Raw genomic sequence first — 21,418 nt, forward strand, 5'->3', positions numbered from 1 at the left:
AAAAAAAAAAAAAAAAAAAAAAAAACCGAGAAAGGGTTAGGGTTAGGGTTAAGGGTAGGGGATGGTGGTGGTGGTGGTGGTGGTGGTGGATCTGGGGGAGTTCACGGAGGAGGGCTTCTACCCGAAACGATGGATCAATGCCGCGCTGGAGGGCCGGCTCCCACAGGACCCGCTGGACCGCTTCATGGGCGACGCCGAGGAGAGCCTCCGCTCCGCCGCCGACGGCATCGCCGACGCCCTCCGCCGCGTCCCCCTCGCCTGCCACGACCTCCTCCGCCTCCGCGACGACGCCGTCGCCTCCGCCGTCGCATCCATCCTCAGCTCCCTCAGAGAGGTTCGTCTCGATCTCTGCCACCAAATGCAGATTCTAAGACTTTACAGACGGAAATGATCCGATCCAGTGTTCTAATTCTAAGATTTGTGTTGTGTTTTGTAGCTTGATTAGATTTTTTTTATTGTTTTAATTTTGGTGTTAGTTGGATTTTTTTTGAATTGTTAATATATTTTTTGGATTTTTTGGGGGCATATTTTGTAGTTTGATTTGGGTTTTTTTGTTGGTTTAATTTTGGATTTAGTGGGTTTTTGGATTGTTATCTTGAAATACGGTACCGTTATTCACTATCCTTTTTTTTTTTTGGATTATTAGGGGGCATTTTTCCTTGTTATTTGGGTTTATCTTCTGTAGTATGATTTGGTTTTTATTGTTGTTCTAATTTGAGTGTTCGTTGGATGTTAGATTCTTAATATCTTTTTGTGTGTTTTTAGTGGTATTTTTTTTGTACTTTGAATTTAGGGTTATTTTTTTTGTTTTAATTTTGGTGTTAGTTGGATTTTTGGATTGGTAATCTTTATTTTTTTGGGTTAGTTTAGGGGCACTTTTTGTAGTTTGATATGGGTTTTTGGTTGTTTTTTTTTCATGGATTTTTAGGGGGCATTTTTTGTAATTTGATTTGGGTGGGTTTTTTGTTGTTTAAATTTTGGTTTTAGTTGTTTTTGGATTTGTTTATTACTTTAGGGGGGGTACTTTTTATGATTTGATTTTGGTTTTTTTTTTTCAATTTAGGTGTTCTCGGCATTGTAGATTTTTTTTTCTTTTTCTTTGGGTTTTTTGTTGGCCTTTTTGCATAAAAAATCCACTTATTTTTGACTTTTGCAAAATCGGGTCATCTTTTTTGTTTTTGCCGATTCGGTCCGCTTTTTCACAAACTGACCAAAATACCCTTATTACTTTTTCTCTTTCCACTTTCTCTCTCCTCTTCGTTCTCCCCCGCACCCCCACATCCCAATCCCAATCCAAATCCCAATCCCAACCCTACTCCATCTTCCACAACTGCTCCGCAAACTTCACGGTGAACAACGCCTTCCAGTCGAACCTCAAGCAGCTGCTGTCCACCCTCCCCGCCGCAACCGCGCCGTCCGGCTTCTACAACACCACAGTCGGCCAAAACGGCGGCGGCGATGGCGAAGTCTACGGCCTCGCCTTATGCCGCGGCGACGTCTCCTCCCCCGACTGCAACACTTGTTTGAATTCCGCCGCGGAATACGCCGTCGCGGAGTGCCCGCGCAGCGCGTCGAACACCGTGTGGAACGACACCTGCATGCTGCGCTACTCCAACAGCAGCTTCTTCGGCGTCGTCGACTGGGCCCAGGACTTCGCGTGGAACCTGAACAACGTCACGGATGTGAAGCTGTTCGACACCCGGCTCTTTTCGCTGATGAATAACTTGACCAGAGAAGCGGCCTACGGGTCGGGGCGGCCGCCGCTGTTCGCGACGGGGCAGGTCGAGTACATCAACTTCACAAACATATACGGGCTGGTGCAGTGCACGAGGGATCTGTCGCCGGCCGACTGCGACGGGTGCTTGACGAACTGCGTCAAGAGCATCCCGAATTGCTGCGAGAATCGGATCGGCGGCAGGGTTTTCGGAAATAACTGCAACATCCGGTTCGAGTCGGCTCCGTTTTATAATTCGTCGGCCATCGGGAGCACTCCGGCGACGCCGCCACCGCCGCCTCCGCCGGCAGGGTCGGACCGAAGTGGAGGTAAGTCCAAGTCTTTTTCCCGCGTTAATTTTTTCCGTAGGGATTTGCTGCAGGAAGGCATGCAGCTGAAAATACTACAAAATATTAACGTTTAGGAATATTTTTTCTTAATATTCATTATTCAACAATATTTAAAAACGTCCGAATATACTTTATCGACATACATTTGAAATTGTCAGTTACAGTGTCCGCAAATGAAGAATCGTTACGTATATATCGACGTTTATGCCAAGCGTTTGTAAAATATATTCCGACGCTTTTAAACATCAAGATTTTTTAAAATTATGATGCTTTAAAAAATCAAAAAATTAAAAATAATATTAACTTTTATTATTTAATAACTTGTTTGGATATAATAGGGGTTCATATAACCGTGCTTTTTGAAATGTCAATATTAGCATCCGTTTGTTTCACCGAAAGTGAAATTTAAATTGAAATAGATTTTTAGATGAACTAAATTTTGGACAAAAATAATTATTATTTTTTGTTAGTTATTTGTACAACTGTGAAAGCTAAAGTTTTTCTAATTTTTCTGTTAATTAGTTGTTTGATAAAAAATGATGGATAAAATTAGAGAGTGCGTGTGATAGATTAATTAATATCCTATTATTTTTTTTATCTAGATGAGTCGAAATTAATTATGATATTTAATTTGTAAATTTTAAGTTTTTGAATATTAATATAGTTACAGTAAATCAAACAACCAAAATAAGTATTACTATACAAAACTAGCTTGTTGATCTCTTTTTACTCCGGTAAAACAAACACACCTGTAACATCACATCAACTCACGTGCGGTGACTAAGTTCCACATTTTAGTTGCCCTCGTGTTACGTTTGAGATCAATGTTACGTCTAGGACTAGTCCACGAACACCATCGCGTTGTTGCTTAGCAAAGCAGGAAAAACTCCGAACATCACTACTCCTGTCACTATAACAAAAACGGTCTATAACAACACTTTTAAATATAGGTACATATCAAAAAAGTACTGCTTGCTAAAATTACCGATATTTTTAAAAAGTGTTGCTATATATGGGGTCGCTAGGTATATAGTGACAGTTAAAGAGTGTCGCTATAATATAAAAGAGCGCTACTAATTTACTAACACTTATTTAAGCATTTAGCAACTGCCGAAACTTTATCTCGTTGGCTGCGGTGGCGGAGGAAGACGACAGGAAAGACTTTTCGTCTAGAATTTCAGTGGATTGAGTGAAGAGTGAAGAGAGAAGAAAAGATGGTAATTGATTTTTCTTTTTTTTTTTCTTTTCTATATATAATCGGGCCAAATGGACTGGGTGTGGTGGGTTGAGTAGAATAATATTTTATTTTTGGTTGGATTGAGCTTTATATTTAGGCATTAGTAGATATTTTTTTAAGTTTTAGAATAAATGGGACACTTACTCAAAAGTGTTCCAAACATGTGTCCCTATAACCTAATTCTGTTGTAGTGTGTGATTTTATATTTTTTTGAATTTAGTATTCTATAATTTAAAATATATCAATTTATTACTACATAGTTTTATTTTTAATTTTTTATTATAGATTTTGTTTAATTTTTTTGTTAAATAGTGACAAAGTTAAAACTAAAGATTACTAAAGTAAATATTCGATAAATCTAGGTGAAGTATCTAAATTTTTTTGTATATAATTTAATAAAATATTAACGNTTGCTGAAAAAGCGGACCGAATCTGCAAAAACGAAAAAGGTGACCCGGTTTTGCAAAAGCCCAAAATAAGTGAATTTTTTATGCAAAAAGGCCTTTTTTGTTTTTGTAATTTTTTTTCCTTTATTTGTTGTTTGATTTGAGCTTTTTGTTGTTTTAATTAAATATTTTTATTCCACATTTTTTTTATTTCTTTTTAATACCTATGTTTTACTGCTTTTTGTTTTGAGATTTTTGTTTATCTAAAGCAAATTTTTTTACTTCTCTATAATTTTTTTTGAAACTTTTCCATAATTTTTACGAACTCTTAACATTTTTCATTTTATTTTTTAAAAAAATCAAATTTTTTTACTTAGTTTTATTTAAAACCTAGGAAGTTAAATTCTACTAAATTCCTGTTGTATTGCTTCAAAATCTCTAAACTAATTTACATAACTTTGTTTTAGTATTTTTCTTATATCTTTTCTAAATTAAGAATATACTGTTAGAAATATTTTTATTTAATAATAAATTGATGAGTTAATTCCCTCTTAGATAGTCAAAGTTGTTTAATAACCATCAATAAAACAAATATCATGCACTAATAAAAAACTAATAAATAACATTTTAATCAAAGATTCCTTCCAAAACTTCTACTTTAGATTATAGCAAATAAGTGTTTAATTGGAATTCTGTCAAAACATTGCAAAATGAAGACTTATATAAAAAGCAATATCCATAGCAAAATGTTACCAAAATATAATTAAACAAATATACAAAATAGCTAATGCTTAAAATCCCTAATCTGCGATATAAGGATCAAAATTATTTAGTCCTTTTCCTTCTTGATAATTATTTTCTGCTTATTGCTTGACATCTGATGCTCTCCTTGCTTAAAGTCATCTTCTCCAGTGGTAGAGTTTTTGCGTTTTAATGGTGTCAGTGTGTTCGGCGATGTAATATCTGCTTCTTCATTATCGTACGTTACAGAATTGGTCTCCTGTAACGATAAACATATAAAAATTTATGTTAAAAATTAAATCATATCAAATTAAACTACTTTTAATATATATATTTATATAAGTATATAGATCGACCCGAATTGTAGCATCATATTTAAATTTATAATTGCCACTTACCTCAATTAAAATTGACTTCTTCAAAAATCCATCAATCAGAGTTTTATAGCTGCTCAGTCTGTTCACTGTGTACACAGGCTTAGGATGATTGATATTATTTTCTTTTATCCATATCTTGAATAGCAATGTTTTTTCTAAAAACTCATCAAGCTTTTCAGGTGCTTGACTCATGTTATCCGTCTGAGTAAGAATATTTACTATTAGTATATACAAAAAATAAGAAACAACTATATATATCTATGATAAATAATACGCACTTACCATTAAAACTTGTTGGTTATTCTAGGCTATTCACCACATCTGGACGATGAAATTCAGGCATAGTATATAGACAAATCACTCTCACTTTGATCTTCCATTTGTCTCCAAGAGGAGAGATATCACGTATAGAATTATATCCAATTTCCATATCCTGAGAACAATAAGATATTCAAGAAAAAAAAAATTAATACTTGCTTTGTATTTAAGTAATAAAATAAAAATAATATATTATATTTTAAAACATCAACATCTAAGAACTAAAAAAATTAGAGATAGAGCGATAGTAGAAAAATAAAAATTATGAATATAAAATTACACGAGTAGTGATAGTAGGAAAGTGACATGCAATATTTATAATAATAATTATCTCTACTTAAAGTGGCATTAAAAGTTTAATAGTATTTTCTACTNCCGACTTGTCTATAAGTATGAAGTTCGAGTTATAGACAAGTCGGGAATGAAGGTCCTGTCATAATTATAATGCAATGGTGTAAGATAAAAGACTTTACAGGTATCTCATTTATTCAAACTTTGGATATTATTTATATTCTTACTGAAAGTTTTGAGGAGCCCAAGGATCTATCTAGATTGTATCTATCACCTAGAAGGGGGTGAATAGTGAAAGTAACCAAAAACCACAAATCTCAATGCGATAAAAATAAATGCGGAAAATAAAAATCACACCGAGATTTACGTGGGAAAACTCCAATTTTGAGAAAAATTCACGGGACTAACACGCAAAAAAATAATCGACTAAGAGAAAAGATTACAAGGTGATTACCGACTCCACGGACTCAACCCCTCTTAACCTTCTNAAACGATAAACATGGAGAAGATATTTACAGTTGTTTACCTGTTGGCATTCTTGAATTTCAGCTAGAGTTTTCTTTTGAGATACATTTAGGAAGTCCCCCGTTAGAGTAATAGTGGATTGAGTTGAAATTTCACTAAGCACCATAGATTGACTTAGTTCTCCGCTTACAATCCTGACAAATATTTTTTAATGTAAGTGAACAATATATAAAAATAATAATAATAAGGTTATGGGTTAACTTACTTAGTTTTGAACTCCAATATTTCTGAGATATCAGTGTTGATCATCATCTTGGTTGCATAAAGAGAGTTTGATATACTACGTGGACCTATGTTACCTATAGATATACAATAATTAGTATCATTAGTAAGAATATAAATAATATCCAAAGTTTGAATAAATGAGATACCTGCAAAGTCTTTTATCTTACACCATTGCATTATAATTATGACAGGACCTTCATTCCCGACTTGTCTATAAGTATGAAGTTCGAGTTATAGACAAGTCGGGAATGAAGGTCCTGTCATAATTATAATGCAATGGTGTAAGATAAAAGACTTTACAGGTATCTCATTTATTCAAACTTTGGATATTATTTATATTCTTACTGAAAGTTTTGAGGAGCCCAAGGATCTATCTAGATTGTATCTATCACCTAGAAGGGGGTGAATAGTGAAAGTAACCAAAAACCACAAATCTCAATGCGATAAAAATAAATGCGGAAAATAAAAATCACACCGAGATTTACGTGGGAAAACTCCAATTTTGAGAAAAATTCACGGGACTAACACGCAAAAAAATAATCGACTAAGAGAAAAGATTACAAGGTGATTACCGACTCCACGGACTCAACCCCTCTTAACCTTCTATGGATCTCGCGCAATCCTCTGAGTTGTCCACGCCCTCACGTTCGAATCCACGAACACCTCGCACACGTCCGAATCCACGAACGCCACTCGAATCCACGAGCCCACGATCCGAACCACTGAAACCCCCCTCTCGTCATACAGTGCCGAGAATCCACGACGCCCATTATGAAGAACATCCATGTGGGATGGTTGATCCTTTGATTAGATATCGATGAAACAGGGAACGAACTCCAAGACGAAGCGGGAGATAAAATCGAACATATTGATTATGAATCTATTCTCGATTTGACCTAAAGAGGTTTTCTGCTAGAACAACAGGTTTTAGATAAAATTCCGATCCTTCTAGGGTTTATCAAACATTTATTCGTGATGCTTTGATTTGTTCTAGCAGAAGCGCTCCCAATAGTCTATCTTATATGACTTTAGAATCAATTTGAGTCGATAGCGAAGTTTTCACGGATTTTAGCACTGTGTACAATACACTTTAGGGGGGTGCTAGTCACAAGTACACGGCATGACGGACACAAAAGTCCTGACGAAACAGTGGAAACCGTCATTACACCACGTAGGTCGTACCGTGGGTACAACATGTTCTGTAACCGATACACTTCTGATAATGTACCGGTACACTTTGCAAATTATTCACGCTCCTTTCCGGGTTTCTGCAAAGTTCCCGAACACTTCTAATCCGTGTAGACATTGATTTATAATTCTAATGGTTACAACTAAGTAGTGAATCACCATAACTCTGAATTAACCATTTACCTGGACATCGTGATTCACTGTGGTGGTTGTTTTCAACTTTTCCGAAATCCTTGATCCTTCGAATCTTCGAAATAGTCCACCGATTCTTCAACGACTCGACTCACTTCACGAATTTTGCCAACGATACAAGACTTTACCAAATCTCCCCCTTTGGCAATTTTATGACAAAATCACACAAAACTCAAAAATTACAAATTTAAAGAAATTCAAAAACAACAAGTTCAATTGTCATCACACAAAAATTAACTCTCGCGTGAATCCAAAATACAATTTGAAACTTTAAACTTACTATCAAAAACTCCTAAAAAGACTCTATGACTTAGAGCTAACAGGAGTCTTGAAAGTCTGATTTCCTGCAAACAATTTATCCAAAAAGAATCTAGAAGTTAAATATCTGGACATCCTTACAATTTACATTCTTTCTCCCCCTTTGTTTTTATTCTTCTTCTCCCTCGAAATATCACTCCTTATCTCCTCCCCTCTCGCTGTTCACTGCTTTGCTTTAGAATCTTGGTAGTTACTCTGGTGGTCTAGTGTGTGTTTCCCGTTGTGCTGTTTTGTCAATATAATTCGCCAAGAGTAATTTTAACATACAAAGATGAGAAAACTACTAAAACATTATAGAGTAGGCTCAAATATGAGTTTACAGGCCTTAAATATATAAGGTAATAACTATGCAAATTGAAAAGATTAAGCAACAAAGCTAAACAGTCGTTGCCTATAAGTGTGTAGCAGACTAATTTTGCCGGAGTTTATATCATCCGCTGTCCTCGCATTATCTTCGATCATCACCTCCATGCACCGTAGCTCCAGACTCCCAGCCCAAGTTAGTATCACAACAGGTGGAATGACGTGAGATGTCGTGAAAGTGATCTGGTTAAGTAGTGTATGGTAGGCCCCCCTTCGCTCATTCGCAACTCCTCTCTCCACTCCTCACTGCTACACCCTTTTTCTCATGTCAGTGGGGCTCCGCTTCCACTTCTCTATCTCCACCTCCCTCCCCCTTCCTTCTCCAGCCAAGACTCCCTCCAATTCTTCTCTCTCTTCACTCTGCGACGCTTATCACGCTCCCCCCTCCCATGCGCGTGAACCCTGGCCCTCTCCGCCGCACACGTACTAACCTCAATCCTCCCTCCCCCTGCCATCGCCTCAGCAAGCATTCCTCCTCCACCCGCACCCCCTCGCCTCCTCTTGACGCTCGTTACCGGTCGCCCCCTGAACTAGAGCTCCTCTTGATCGATCTTTGGTTTGTTGAAACGTTGCTTCAATGGTGCTCCTTGACTTTGCCAAGTTACAAGCATATCAATAGGTCCAAGTCCAAAGTCATATTTCTCACATGACACGTCAACTCCGTGTTCTTGAAGAATCCTCGTGATCAACAATGGAAACGGAAGTAGATCACGTCGAACCTGAGACTGTACGACATGAACCATTCGTTACCACATAAGAAACGGAATATTGATGTTCAATCCGCCTGCTTCCTCAGGATGTCCAAGAAGATACAGAAGCACAAGACGATCCCAACGAATTCTTTTCGTTCCAATTGTGGGTTGAACATTGTAGCTCATTACCAATGAGAGCAGATGATATTCAGGTAGCAAATCCTTAGATTCCACATATGAATGATTAGTCCTAACACCTTTCTTGCATATAGCTTGAATAACAGCCTCCCAGTGGGTTGAAGACTGAAAAAGCCCTGTCGTATAGTGAAGGCCGGTAGTATCAACATGCATACCTAAGAGCTCTCCAATAGTATAAGGAGTGACGTGAATCTTCTGTTTACGCACATAAGTCTCAAACACATAAGTCCCAGTCTCCTCATCCTCTCCAAGTACTATTCCGTTCATATAGAACTCTCGAATTAGTTCCACACAAAATGGGGCACGAGCTGGAACCCGTCCAACAGGCTCAATAGGGACCCTCTGCAGCAATCGGCCAAAATCTGGTACCTCCTTGACCAGCTCAGTGAAGTTGGCATAGCGCTCAGCTAGAACTGATCGGCTGGAATAATTTGTTGGATGTATGCGATTCCTCATATTGATGCTCCAAAAATCCAACTTTATCTTTATAAGAGTTAATCGTTGATTCCGCTTCATCAAGCTTCTCTTGAAGGTTCGAATTATTTTTCACAATTGATTCCCTTTCCTCCTCGAGGCCTTTATTCGTGACCTTCAAGTTGTTGTTTTCCTCTTCGAGCTTTAATAAACGACGCCTCAACTTCTTGTTTAGTTTAGCCATCTTCTTTGACGCGATAAGAAGTTTGTTGTAGGCTTCCGCTATATCATCGTCATTTGATTCCTCCTCGCTTTCGCCATTATCGCTTGAAGAATCATACGAAGAAAGAGAAATATTGGAATTAGTCGCAATAGAGGATAAACACACAACGTTAGACGAAGGCAAGGTAGATTTAGCAAATAAAGCAAGATTTCCACTCTTTTCTTCGTCACTTGAACTTGAATCACTTGAAGTTGTATCATCCCACGTCTTTGCTTGCAAAGCCTTTTGCTTATAAGCCTTCTTTGAAGGACAATCCGTTGCGATGTGGCCGTAGCCTTTGCACTTGTAGCATCGGATCTCGCCTTCAAATTCTTCCTTTTCTTTTGAAGCCTTTGCACGCTTCTTCTCATTAGAAGATGAAGACTTAGGAAACGTTTGTTGCTTCGAGGATGAAGGTTTATTCGATTTGCTCTTTCGAAAATTCCGGCGAAACTTTTTCGTGAGAAGCGCAAGTTGATGTTCAAAGTTGGCAAGAGAAACATCTCCGCCGAAATCCGAGTCGTCTTCTTCTTTCTTTGTTGATTTGAGTGCAACCCCTGTGCTTTTAGAAAAAGACTTGGAAGAAGATTGGTTAGTAGGAAAAGTCATCTCATAAGTTTGCAAAGCACCTACTAACTCTTCGACTTTCATCTCGTCCGGATGTTTGACCGTTTCGATCGCGGCTACTTTAGCCCGAAAACGTTCTGGAAGAGTTCGAAGAATTTTACGAACAACTTTAGCATCCGGGATCTTCTCTCCCAAATTAGCACATGTGTTAATAATATCTTGAAGTCTAGTATAGTAATCGGTGAAAGATTCATGCTCCTCCATACGAATAGAATCAAATTGACTAGTCAACATTTGTAGCTTTTGAATTTTTACTAAACTAGTACCTTCATGTGTAATTTGTAGAATGTCCCAAATTTTCTTGGCGGTCTCACACGCCGAAACGCGGTAAACTCCGTTTGTGATAATGCATTAAATAAAGCGTTTATGCTCTTGCCATTAAACGAAGATGACTGTGTTTCATCTTTCTCACTTGGGTCCGGTGGTTTTTGGCGTTTCAATTTCTCGACCCTTTGTAATAGATGCTTTCATCCACAATTCTAGAGTTGCAAACAACGTCTTGATTGTATTTAGTAATAGTCTCCAGGAACTTTCAATTACGGCATAGTTGTGTGCCAGCTCAAAAGAAGCCCGTGGCTGATTAATGTTCCACCTTCCATATAGAGTACTCAATTTCTATTCTAGATCCGCGCTGATTACCAATTGAAGTTTGAGGGCCAATGATGGTATCTAGATTGATTCTATCACCGTAGAGGGGGGTGAATAGGTGAAAGTAACCCCCAACACCACAAATCTCAATGCGACTACCACCAATCTAAATGCGGACATCCAAAACTTCACCCGGCCATTTACGTCGGACACCACCCTCCCTTCTGCGCCCCAACCCAGGGCACCCCCCGCCGAAACAGTAATCCACTAACCCGCGAAAGGACATCCTCGCAAGCGGCCGCATCTACGGACTCCCGCACCGCGGACCCTCCCCTCTCACTAACGTCCTATGTGATATGCGCAATCTCCTGGGTTGTCCAGCCGCCACTCCCGTCTTGACGCTCCCGAAGCCGCCTCGCACCCGTCGCACCCACACACCCCAACCCACCGACCACGCCCACTCGCATCCACGAGCGCGACTCCGAACTCCCCACGACCCCACACGCTCCAACAACAGGCGCCCCGACGCCACGACGCCAGCTCATGACGACCTCATCGCTGATATGGTGCTACTCTCTGCTCCTAGCAGTATCCGATGACAAACCCAAGGCAGCGCCCCTCCCCAGCGATCAGCGGAGATCAAACTCCCGCACAGACATATTGCTATGCAAATCATTCTCGTTTGACCCTTCCAAGGAGGTTTTTGTAGAACCCATCACTCGGTCTTTGAGATGGACCATCGCGCTCTCCCAGGGTTTCTCACCACCCCCTGTATTTTCGTCGATGCTTCTCGATCTCCTTTAGACGAAGCCCCCCTCACATAGCTCATATTTTATAGCTTTAGGAATCATTGGAGTCGGATTAGAAAGTTTTAGATGTTCGTACACTGTTGTACCGGTTCACTTTAGGCTCGTCACGCGCCGCCGCGCGGCGCTACCAGATGAGGAAACCCCCCGAAATAACCTGCGGATAATAGTGAGAACGAGTTAATCCGAGGATGGCCGTACCCGAGTACATATTTTGTGATCGGTTACACTTGCTGTATGTACCCCGGTACACTTTGCAATTTTCCTTTGGTTTTGGCAAGTTGCGATGCAGGTTTCCTATGTTAGGACCCATTGAGTATTATGATTCTATGTTCTCAAATACTATGAATCACCATAACTCTGAATTACATTTACCTGGACATCGTGATTACGTGTGGTTGTTTTCCAAATCTTCGATTCTGAATCCTTGCGATCTTGCAATCGCACCGTTCTTAAATCGACTCCACTTCACAAAATTTGCAGGAAGCAAGATGTAAACTTAACTTAATTATACTTAATTATTGTGCTATCTATGGGCAACTATGGTTAGTAGTATTATAACTCTCTTTATGGCCACAAGTGTGATCACGCTGATTATCTCAAGAAATATTGGGTTAAATTAGGTAAGTTAACCATACCCTTCTTATTATTTCTTATGTGTTCCCTTACATTAAAAATATTTGTCAGTTGTAAGCGGGATTAAGGTCGAACGTCATGGTGCTTAGTGAAATTCAACTCAATCTACTATTTCTTAACGGATGATCCGCCCAACTTCTAAATGTATTTCAAAGAAGAACTGTGCTTGAATTCAAGAATGCACAGGTAAAAATGTAAATATCTTCTCATGTTTATCGTTTTTAGATCTTTTTATTTTTATTTTAATAATAAAGATATATATATCAACTGTTTCGCAGCCTTGTGGTATGTGTGCCACTGCTAGCAAGCTGTTTAAGTGTTTGAGACTGAGCGTGGGTGCCTGGTCTATAATTCTTGAAAAGGTGTAGCAAAAAGGGTGATTCATGGGTGGAATGGATGTTTGTGATTTTGTGGCGAATGGTAACTTTGGGGAGTAAGTGGATTTTTACTTCTGCACTTGATGTGGTGTATGATTTAATGTTATGTTTTTTTATAATAACCATAAAAATGATGTGTAGGTTTCAAGTCAACTGGAGGTGATAGATGGATTATGGGAGTGCTTCGGTTGAGTTTTATTGGCTGATCGTGAGGTTGTCCAGTTTTGCAGAGGTATGGACAATTAAACCAAAAAAAGAGTTTTAATAGGTAAGTGCGGTATTGCTTTATCATAGATATATATAGTTGTTTCTTATTTTTGTATATGAACATATAAATAATATTCTATTACTCCAGGGATTACATGAGTCAAAGCCCTGAAAGCTTGATGAGTTTTGGAAAACACGTTGTATTCAAGATAAGGATGAAAAGAAAATGAAATATCAATATCTAGCCTGTGTTACGCACAGTGAAGCTGAGCAGTGTAAAATCATGTGTGGGATTTTGAAGAAGTCAATTTTATTGAAGCGGTAAGTGGCAATTCTTAAAATTGCTAAATATGATGGTACAGTTCGGGTTCGTTATAGTGTTATATACCCAAATAGTAATATATTAAATCAGTGTATGTTGAGTGATGATTTAATTTTTACAGTAATTTTTGGACAACTTCAAAAAACGCCCCGTCCGTTGGTTTACACTTTTTATTTTAGTACCTGTGGTTTAAGTGTATAAGTATTAGGTAATGTGGGGTTTCGTCATCGTTTATCACTTTAGTACCCTGTGGTTTAGTGTATCAAGTGAGTACCCTGTGGGTTTGCATGTTATCACTTTAGTACCCTGTGGTTTCACAGCTTTATCACTTTAGTCCCTTAGTTTAAAAAAGACGAAATTGGGGTACTATTGTGACTACGAAAACTACAGATGTACTTAAGGTGTAAAATGCAAGCACCAGGGTTACTACTAATTGATACATTTAAACCAGGTACTAAGGATAAAAGTGAGGAACCACCAAAGGTACTAACTTGATATTTTAAACCAGGGGTATAAATGGAAACAAAATTGAGAACCAAGCGGGAGGTTTTTGAGTTTTCCTACAATTTTTATAGTGTTTGTGCGTTACAAAGAGACAATTCTTGTAACGTACGATAATGAAGAAGCAGATTAATCGGGACTGCACAATTAAACGCAAATCTACACTGGGCGGAAGAGAGTGTACTTTACAGAAGGGAGGCACTCAAGATGTCAGAATTATGCGAATGAATATTACTCAAGAAGGAAAGGGATAAATAAATTTTGCGATCCTTATATGCGATTTGAGGGTTTTAAGTTAGTCCTTTTTGGAATATTGTTTAATTAAGTTTTTTGGTAATTTTGGCTCATGGAGTTACTTCCTTTTTATATAAGTCTTATTTTGCAATGTTTTTGAAGGGTTAATTAAACTTATTTGCGTATAAGTCTAAAGGTAGAGTTGTTGGAGACGGAATCTTTGTTGAAAATGTTATTTATGTTGTTATTATTAGTGGTATGATAGTTGGTTCTTATTGATGGTTATTAAACTTTGATATTAAGAGGGATTAAAATATCATTTATTATTAAATAAAGAATATTTCTAACAGTATATTTTTATTTAGAGAAGCTATAAGAAAAATATAAAAAAACATAGTTATTAAATTCGTGATTTTTAAGTGGCATTAAAAAGTATTTAATGTTTTTTATAAATTGCCTTGCTATGGGGAGTGGGGAAGAGGAGATTGGTGATTCTTTCTTATTGATCTTTACTGCGTAGCTCTGTTTTTTCAGTTTTCTTATCTTGTTTCTCTTTGGTTAAGTTCTGTTTGTGGGAAGAAACAGATAGTAAGAAGATGAGTATGTTTTATAAAGGATTGGGATCGCTTCTGAAAAGTAAGAAACATAGGCTCTTAATCGAAATTCATTAGATTTGTTTTAAATTAATTTCCTCTATATTTATTATATTTAATTGGTTAAAAATATAGAATTTGCCTACGATAATATTTATTTTATTTTCTATTTACAATATAATAAGTAAAGTTGTATTGGGAAATAATAGCATTCAATTATTTCTACATATATATAATATTCGGAAAAGATCTATTTCTCTTACTAGATATAATTAGAATAATAATGAATTCTGTTTATTATTTGTGATTGGTAGAGAAAATCTTAAGCGCATAGAATTTCAATGTATTATAATATGCATGTAATTTATTTCGCTAATTTTCTATAATATGGAATATGGAATAATAATAAAATAATAGTTATAGTTGTTCTAAATAATAACTTATTCCATATACTAAATTTTCCTATTAATAATTATGTCCATGATACTAATTTTGCCCCGCTCTTAACTAATATGTATTGAGCTAATTTCTAAGTTATAGTAGATTATTCGCTATACTTAATTTCCTAGAAACAGATTATTATGTGATTAGGAAGTACTTAGTAAAATTAGGAGATATATATGGAATATTTACTTAGGATCTTTAGGAGAATCGTTATAATTTTATTTTTATTATTGATTCAGATATTGATTTATAATTAATTAGGAAAATAAAATTAATATATTATGATATTGGTAGTTACTTGCCGTACTAATTAGATTTTTCCTATATAGAGGATAATAAAAGACTTATTTATTTCTTTAATCGTCATTATATTTAAATGGAAATAGATTTTTTTAGAAATTTATTTACTATAATAATTTGTATAAATCTATTTCATATAATATGGACTATGAATATATTAAAATAAAAGTTATAGGATTTTTCTAATGAATAATTATATATATACTAATTTCCTAAATCTTATATATTGAGAATCTAACATGGGAGTATAGGGGGTGGCGACGGTGTTGTTTATATTAATTTCGTTATGCTAATTATTCGGATCTTATATAACTTTCGTAATAATAATATATATATATAATTTAAAAAAGGTTATTATTTATTGGAAGTTAAAATTAGTAAACTTAGGAACATAATAATATGGCATGGTAAATTGTTTAGGAAAATCTATAACTTATTTTTATTATTTATTCCTATTCCCGTGTTATTTAATTAATTAGGAAAGTAAATTTAAGTTATAATTGATCTAATTATGCTATGATAGCTTGCCCGCTTAAAAGATTTGTCTCGTATATGAATATAATAAAGCAATATTATTTCTATTTTTATAGTAAAAAGAAATAGATTTCTTTTAGGAATTTTATTTACTATAATAATTTTCCGTATACATCTATTTCGCATAATATGGACTATGGATCATAATAGAAATAAAGTTTATAGATTTTTCCTATTAATAATAATATATTATATCAATATTGTAGATCTATCTTGCGCTTAATGATTTTTCGGCTATATTAGACTAATAATAAAGAATTTTTTTTAGATTATTAGTAGTAAACTAGGAATATAGATTTTTTTTGGAAATTTATTTATATAATAATTCGTTGAACTTTTCTATATATGGACTATGGAAAAATAAAATTAAAGTATAGATTTTTTCCTAATTAGATTATTATCCACTATACTAATTTCTATTGGTTTATTGGAGGAGTCACCGCATGGCAGATAGAGAGTGTACGTGTAGTTTTATATTAATTTCCATCATGCTGAATTATTCGCGATTATACCTAATTTGCCTAGATATACTTATTTATAACATTAATAATTTATATCTGTATTTTCTAATTATATTAAACGATGATAAGGTGAAAGCCTAAGGGCTTGGCACGTGTCAGTTTATGCGAAGGTGATACCCAGACTTCCTCACTTTGACATATTATAGTAAATAGAACCTATATACTAAGTATGCCCTATCACTATATACTATATACCTACCTCCGTAGGTTAAATATAGTTTTTTTGTTTTTTTTGGGTCAAGCGTGGTATTATTCCAAGTCAAGTGAGCGAACGAATGTGAGCCGAAGCGGAGCTGCCGGTTCCCTCAGTTGCCAGCATATTTTGATCCCTTCGTCAACTCTAAACCCCTCCCCAAAACTCCCACCCAGAATCCCTGAGCTTTTCCAAAATGCTCTCCTCCTCTTCCCTGCGGTGCCGAGCTCCCTCTCTCCTCCCCAACCCTAACCCTAACCCTAACCCTAACCCTAACCCTAACCCCTCCATCCTCCTCCTCCGCCCCCAGGGACGCCGCTGCCGCTGCCGCTGCCGCTGCCGCCGCTTCGCCCCGCCGGTGCTGGCCATGGACGCGGCCCAGCCGTTCGACTTCGAGTCGCGGGCGTCCGACCTCCTGGAGCGGCAGTCGAAGCTGAAGATCGCCATCGTGGGGTTCGGCAACTTCGGGCAGTTCCTGGCCCGCACCTTCGCGCGGCAGGGCCACACCCTCCTCGCCCACTCCCGCTCCGACCACTCCGCCGCCGCCGCCTCCGTCGGCGCCGCCTTCTTCCGCGACCCCCACGACCTCTGCGAGTGTCACCCGGACGTCGTCCTCCTCGCCACCTCCATCCTCTCCGCCGAGCGCGTCCTCCGCTCCCTCCCCCTCCAGCGCCTCCGCCGCAGCACCCTCTTCGTCGACGTCCTCTCCGTCAAGGAGTTCCCCAAGAACCTCTTCCTCCAGCTCCTCCCCCCGCACTTCGACATCCTCTGCACCCACCCCATGTTCGGCCCCGAGTCCGCCAAGGACGGCTGGGCCGGCCTCCCCTTCGTCTACGACAAGGTCCGCCTCGCCGACGCCGACGACAGCCTCGTCCGCTGTGCTAACTTCCTCGACATCTTCTCCCGCGAGGGCTGCCGGATGGTCGAGATGTCCTGCGGCGAGCACGACGAGAGCGCCGCCGAGATCCAGTTCCTCACCCACACCGTCGGCCGCGTGCTCGCCAAATTGGATCTCAAGTCCACCCCCATCAACACTAAGGGGTACGAGATGCTGCTCAAGCTGGTGGAGAACACCTGCAGCGACAGCTTCGATCTCTACAACGGGCTCTTCATGTACAATAAGAACTCCACCGAGCTGCTCGAGCGGCTGGACGTCGCCTTCGACTCGCAGAAGAAGGAGCTCTTCGGACGGTTGCACGACCGGCTGAGAAAGCAGTTGTTCGAGAGCTCACAGAATTTGACGGGGAGTTAAGGCCATTCGATTCCTTCCTTTCGAGCGGTATGAACTACATTTGATTCTCTTGTTGTTTATCATTTTAATTATTTCGAACACCTGGTCAATTAATTATCTTGAAAAATCGAGTTTTTTTTTTCCCTTTCATTCTTTTTGGAAGAAACAGTTTAGTATTTATCATGTAGGTGTTGGTGGTCCAATAAAGTTGGGTTGGATGTAGGAATGGTCTATATGTATTTAAAGAACAGAAAAAAAAAAAAATAAATTTGAACTTTGTTGCAAATTATATCATTGCATATCTGTTGTCTACTGGCAACGGATTAGAAAGTATTCTGTGAGAAATTTTTGACTTACAATAATATGTTTTACTATATCCATAGAGAATTGGATGCCATTTTTACCATCTTCTTTATGGTTATGCGTGTTTATATTCTGTATTCATGCTTGTGCTGCTAAAGATTTAGATTTATGAACTTTTAGAAATTGTTGGTAGTGGTTAGCGAATGACTAAGAGTTCGTCGATAAGAAGTCGCTATGATTTTATCTCTGGCGCTGCTTGAAACCACTTCTTCGCAATCTAGAGGCCTCTATATAGGCTAGTCGAATCTTAATTCGAATCTTTGTCCTCTAGAGTGGAGTGGAAATCTGCTCTAATATGAGCGTTGTTCAATGGTTATTTATGCTCGGGGTTAAGCTCTTTTGCCCTGAGTAGACTCTTCTGGATAGTGTGGAGCTTCTTTATGTGAATGACAGTGTGGATTTCATTGTTCATAACTCTAAGGGCGCGTTTGGTTCGCGCTATTACTATGGATGCCCAAGGATTTGATTCCCACACATCCTATTACTATGGATGTAGCATTTCGATGTTTGGTTCGCGTAGTCATGTTATCTGAGATTACCAGTAAGATAGATTGATGTGTTTGTTTCATTAGTTTAAGTAATGTTAGTAGTAATATAAACAAAAATTGCATTATACTCAATATACTAAACAAAAATAACATGCTAATATACCATTTTCTCTACATACAAATTGACTACTAGTAGGGGTGTAAAGTGTAAACGAGCCGAACACGAGCGAGCTGGGGTNTTTGCATCACAATATTTAAAGAAGCTAAAAAATTATAATATTGAAACAATAATAGCATCATCATCAACAAAGACAATTGTTCAAAAATAAAAATTTTTCAGCATCATCGAATATCTATAATAAGTCCAAACAAGAAAGCAACATCTAGCATAGAAAGTAAATAACAAATAAGTTGAACACTTCATAGACATTGAAAACGTAAACAAAATACCAAAGTTTGATATCCTCTAGTCATTGCAAAACATAAAACAACTTTATGTACGTGCAGTTAGAATATACTCAATATATTCCTTTCTAAACTTTGCGGAATTCTGTAAAATTCATTCAATTTGGTTGTATTAGATGTTAAGATATCGTAAGCAACCATACGATCCTTATTGACAAGTCCCTCAACCTTTAAAAGCTCTTCAAACAACTTTTCCTTTCGAATTGCATCAGTTGCCATAAATTGGAAACAACCCGCTAACTTAGAGATACTTTTGCTAGCATTTCCAAACATGCTCTGAATGGAGCGTAACGTTGCATTAAAGGATTCATTGATCGAATCATCTGTACCTGAGGATCTTCTTTTTCTTGTTTTTCTCCACTGACTAGCACTCGAATTGGTTGGCCCTAAACTGTTGCTTTCATTTGCGATTGCCATCTCCACATCAGGATTTTGAGCAGATGCTCTTTGATTGTTTCTTCGCCTTCGATATTTGCGACGGCATCCGCAGGAGATTCTGCTGCAATACCGGTTGCTCGATCCTTTCCAAACACTATTGATAACTCCTCGAAATAGGGAAAAGACTTGCCTCTCAACCCGACGGCATTCGGATGACTCTACAACAATATTCAAGATGTTAGACTTTAACTCGAAAAAAAGATGTATTTTTTTTAACATCTTAAAGCTATTGAAGTATAAGAATAAAACCAAAAGAAAAGAAAAAAAATTGTATACCTTAACCCAATTATCATAAACATTCTTGTCACATTCAACACATTTGTTCTTATCGCTCTAGCCAAAACCACTTGCGCTCGGTCCAAGCATCTCAAAATTGCATTGTATTGTCTCTTCTACAACTTAAATCGAGATTCAATATGAGGCACTCCCATAGTTTGAAAAGGCACGCCTGCGGCGCGCGCCTAGCCGCGAGGCGCCGGCCTTAGCGCCTCAGCAATAGCGAGGCACAACGCTATTGCTGAGGCGCGTGCCTTGGGCCCGAGGCGCGCGCCTCAGGCAAGGCGCGAGGCGCGCCTGAGGCGCGCGCCTCGCAATATTTAAATTACAGGAGTTTTTTGTTTAAGTTTTTCAATTGTCGGGTTTTGAATTTGCATCTTATACTTTAATCCGATAAGATACTTAAAATATTAAAAGAAATACCAAAAATTTCAAAGTTTTCGGATTGTTGGGTTTTGAATTTGTATCTTATACTTTAAACCTGATAAGATACTTAAAAAATCTTGAAAGAGATCCAAAAATCCCTAAAAAAATTAGCCGTTCGCCACCTTCTCTCCTTCTCTTATTCTCCTACATCCTCTCCCTATCGAGCATCTAGCAGCAGATGTGCTAGCAGCAGGAAGCAGCGGCAGCAAACCAGAGGTGGCCAGATCAAACAACTAGCAACAGCGACAGTAGGAAAACAAACAGCAGCAGCGTCAACATCAAATTAAACTATATGCATGTGTTTTCTTTACTTTTTGATGGTTATTTTGGGGTTTTTTAATGTTGAACATCAAATTAAACGAGACTTAATAAATGTGCGCCTCGCCTTCTTGAGGCGCGTGCCTCACAATGCGCCTCGCGTCTATGCTCCGGGAGAGTCTTGCTCCTCTTCGCGCCTCGCGCCTTTTCAAATACTGGGCACTCCTTGTTAGATGTATGCCCTAGAAGCCAACCAGGCCGACACATATATTCTTTCTAGGACATAAATTTGTATTTGACTTTTAAATATTATGAATAACTTTGGATTTTTATTTCCATTCATGTTGTGTATGTGTCCATGAATCGTCCAAGGAATTAATAAGATGATGACATATATTCTCAAGTGTTGATAATTTGAGACATGTGTCATTGGTGATTAATTTCTAAATGCTCCCGATCCATGGATCATCACGGGGACGGTGATTGATCCGATGAGATTGGTGCATAGGTCGCTTCCCTTTCAGGGTAGACGAGTTTCGAGTCGACAGTGTGGGGACACTGAAGCGAATATGCAGGTGGTTGTTAGAGAACAAGGGTACCGAGCGTGACCAACGCGAGAAGTCACTTGGATGTCTACTCACTCGTCAGTGACTTACTCAATTGTTGCAGTAGTGTGACTGGTCCTTTGACCTGCGGTGCCTCGGCTATTCACAATGAGGTTACTGTAGTTTGACTGTACATACACTTGGTCCCTAGCCATTCGGGTCCTTGCGGTGCATGTTGGCTGCAGTAGGTTCAT

The 21,418-nt window shown here is 38.1% G+C and overlaps 2 protein-coding genes across 2 annotated transcripts in view; both read left to right on the forward strand.

The window, feature by feature from the left end:
- Nucleotides 62-2,131, forward strand: LOC109719268 (cysteine-rich repeat secretory protein 38-like). The gene is made up of 3 exons (XM_020245843.1): nucleotides 62-334; nucleotides 1,368-2,043; nucleotides 2,097-2,131. The coding sequence occupies exons 1-3, from the start codon at nucleotides 62-64 to the stop codon at nucleotides 2,129-2,131; spliced, it is 984 nt and encodes a 327-aa protein (XP_020101432.1).
- LOC109719269 (arogenate dehydrogenase 2, chloroplastic-like) overlaps nucleotides 16,795-21,418 on the forward strand; it is a gene marked incomplete at its 3' end in the record, with an annotated part of 8,073 nt that continues 3,449 nt past the window's right edge. Inside the window, exon 1 of the mRNA XM_020245844.1 lies at nucleotides 16,795-17,923. Coding sequence (XP_020101433.1) covers nucleotides 16,871-17,923 — 1,053 coding nt within the window. The remainder of the gene's footprint in view (nucleotides 17,924-21,418) is intronic.

Source organism: Ananas comosus, linkage group 13, assembly GCF_001540865.1.
Source record: "Ananas comosus cultivar F153 linkage group 13, ASM154086v1, whole genome shotgun sequence".
Lineage (NCBI taxonomy): Eukaryota > Viridiplantae > Streptophyta > Magnoliopsida > Poales > Bromeliaceae > Ananas > Ananas comosus.

Bases quoted from the DNA above. Each gene is read 5' to 3' on its own strand.
- LOC109719268 (XM_020245843.1), top strand. From the start codon at position 62: ATGGTGGTGGTGGTGGTGGTGGTGGTGGATCTGGGGGAGTTCACGGAG. The intron at 335-1,367 runs GTTCGTCTCGAT...AACGCCTTCCAG, and splicing joins TCCTCAGCTCCCTCAGAGAG to TCGAACCTCAAGCAGCTGCT. The intron at 2,044-2,096 runs GTAAGTCCAAGT...GATTTGCTGCAG, and splicing joins AGGGTCGGACCGAAGTGGAG to GAAGGCATGCAGCTGAAAAT.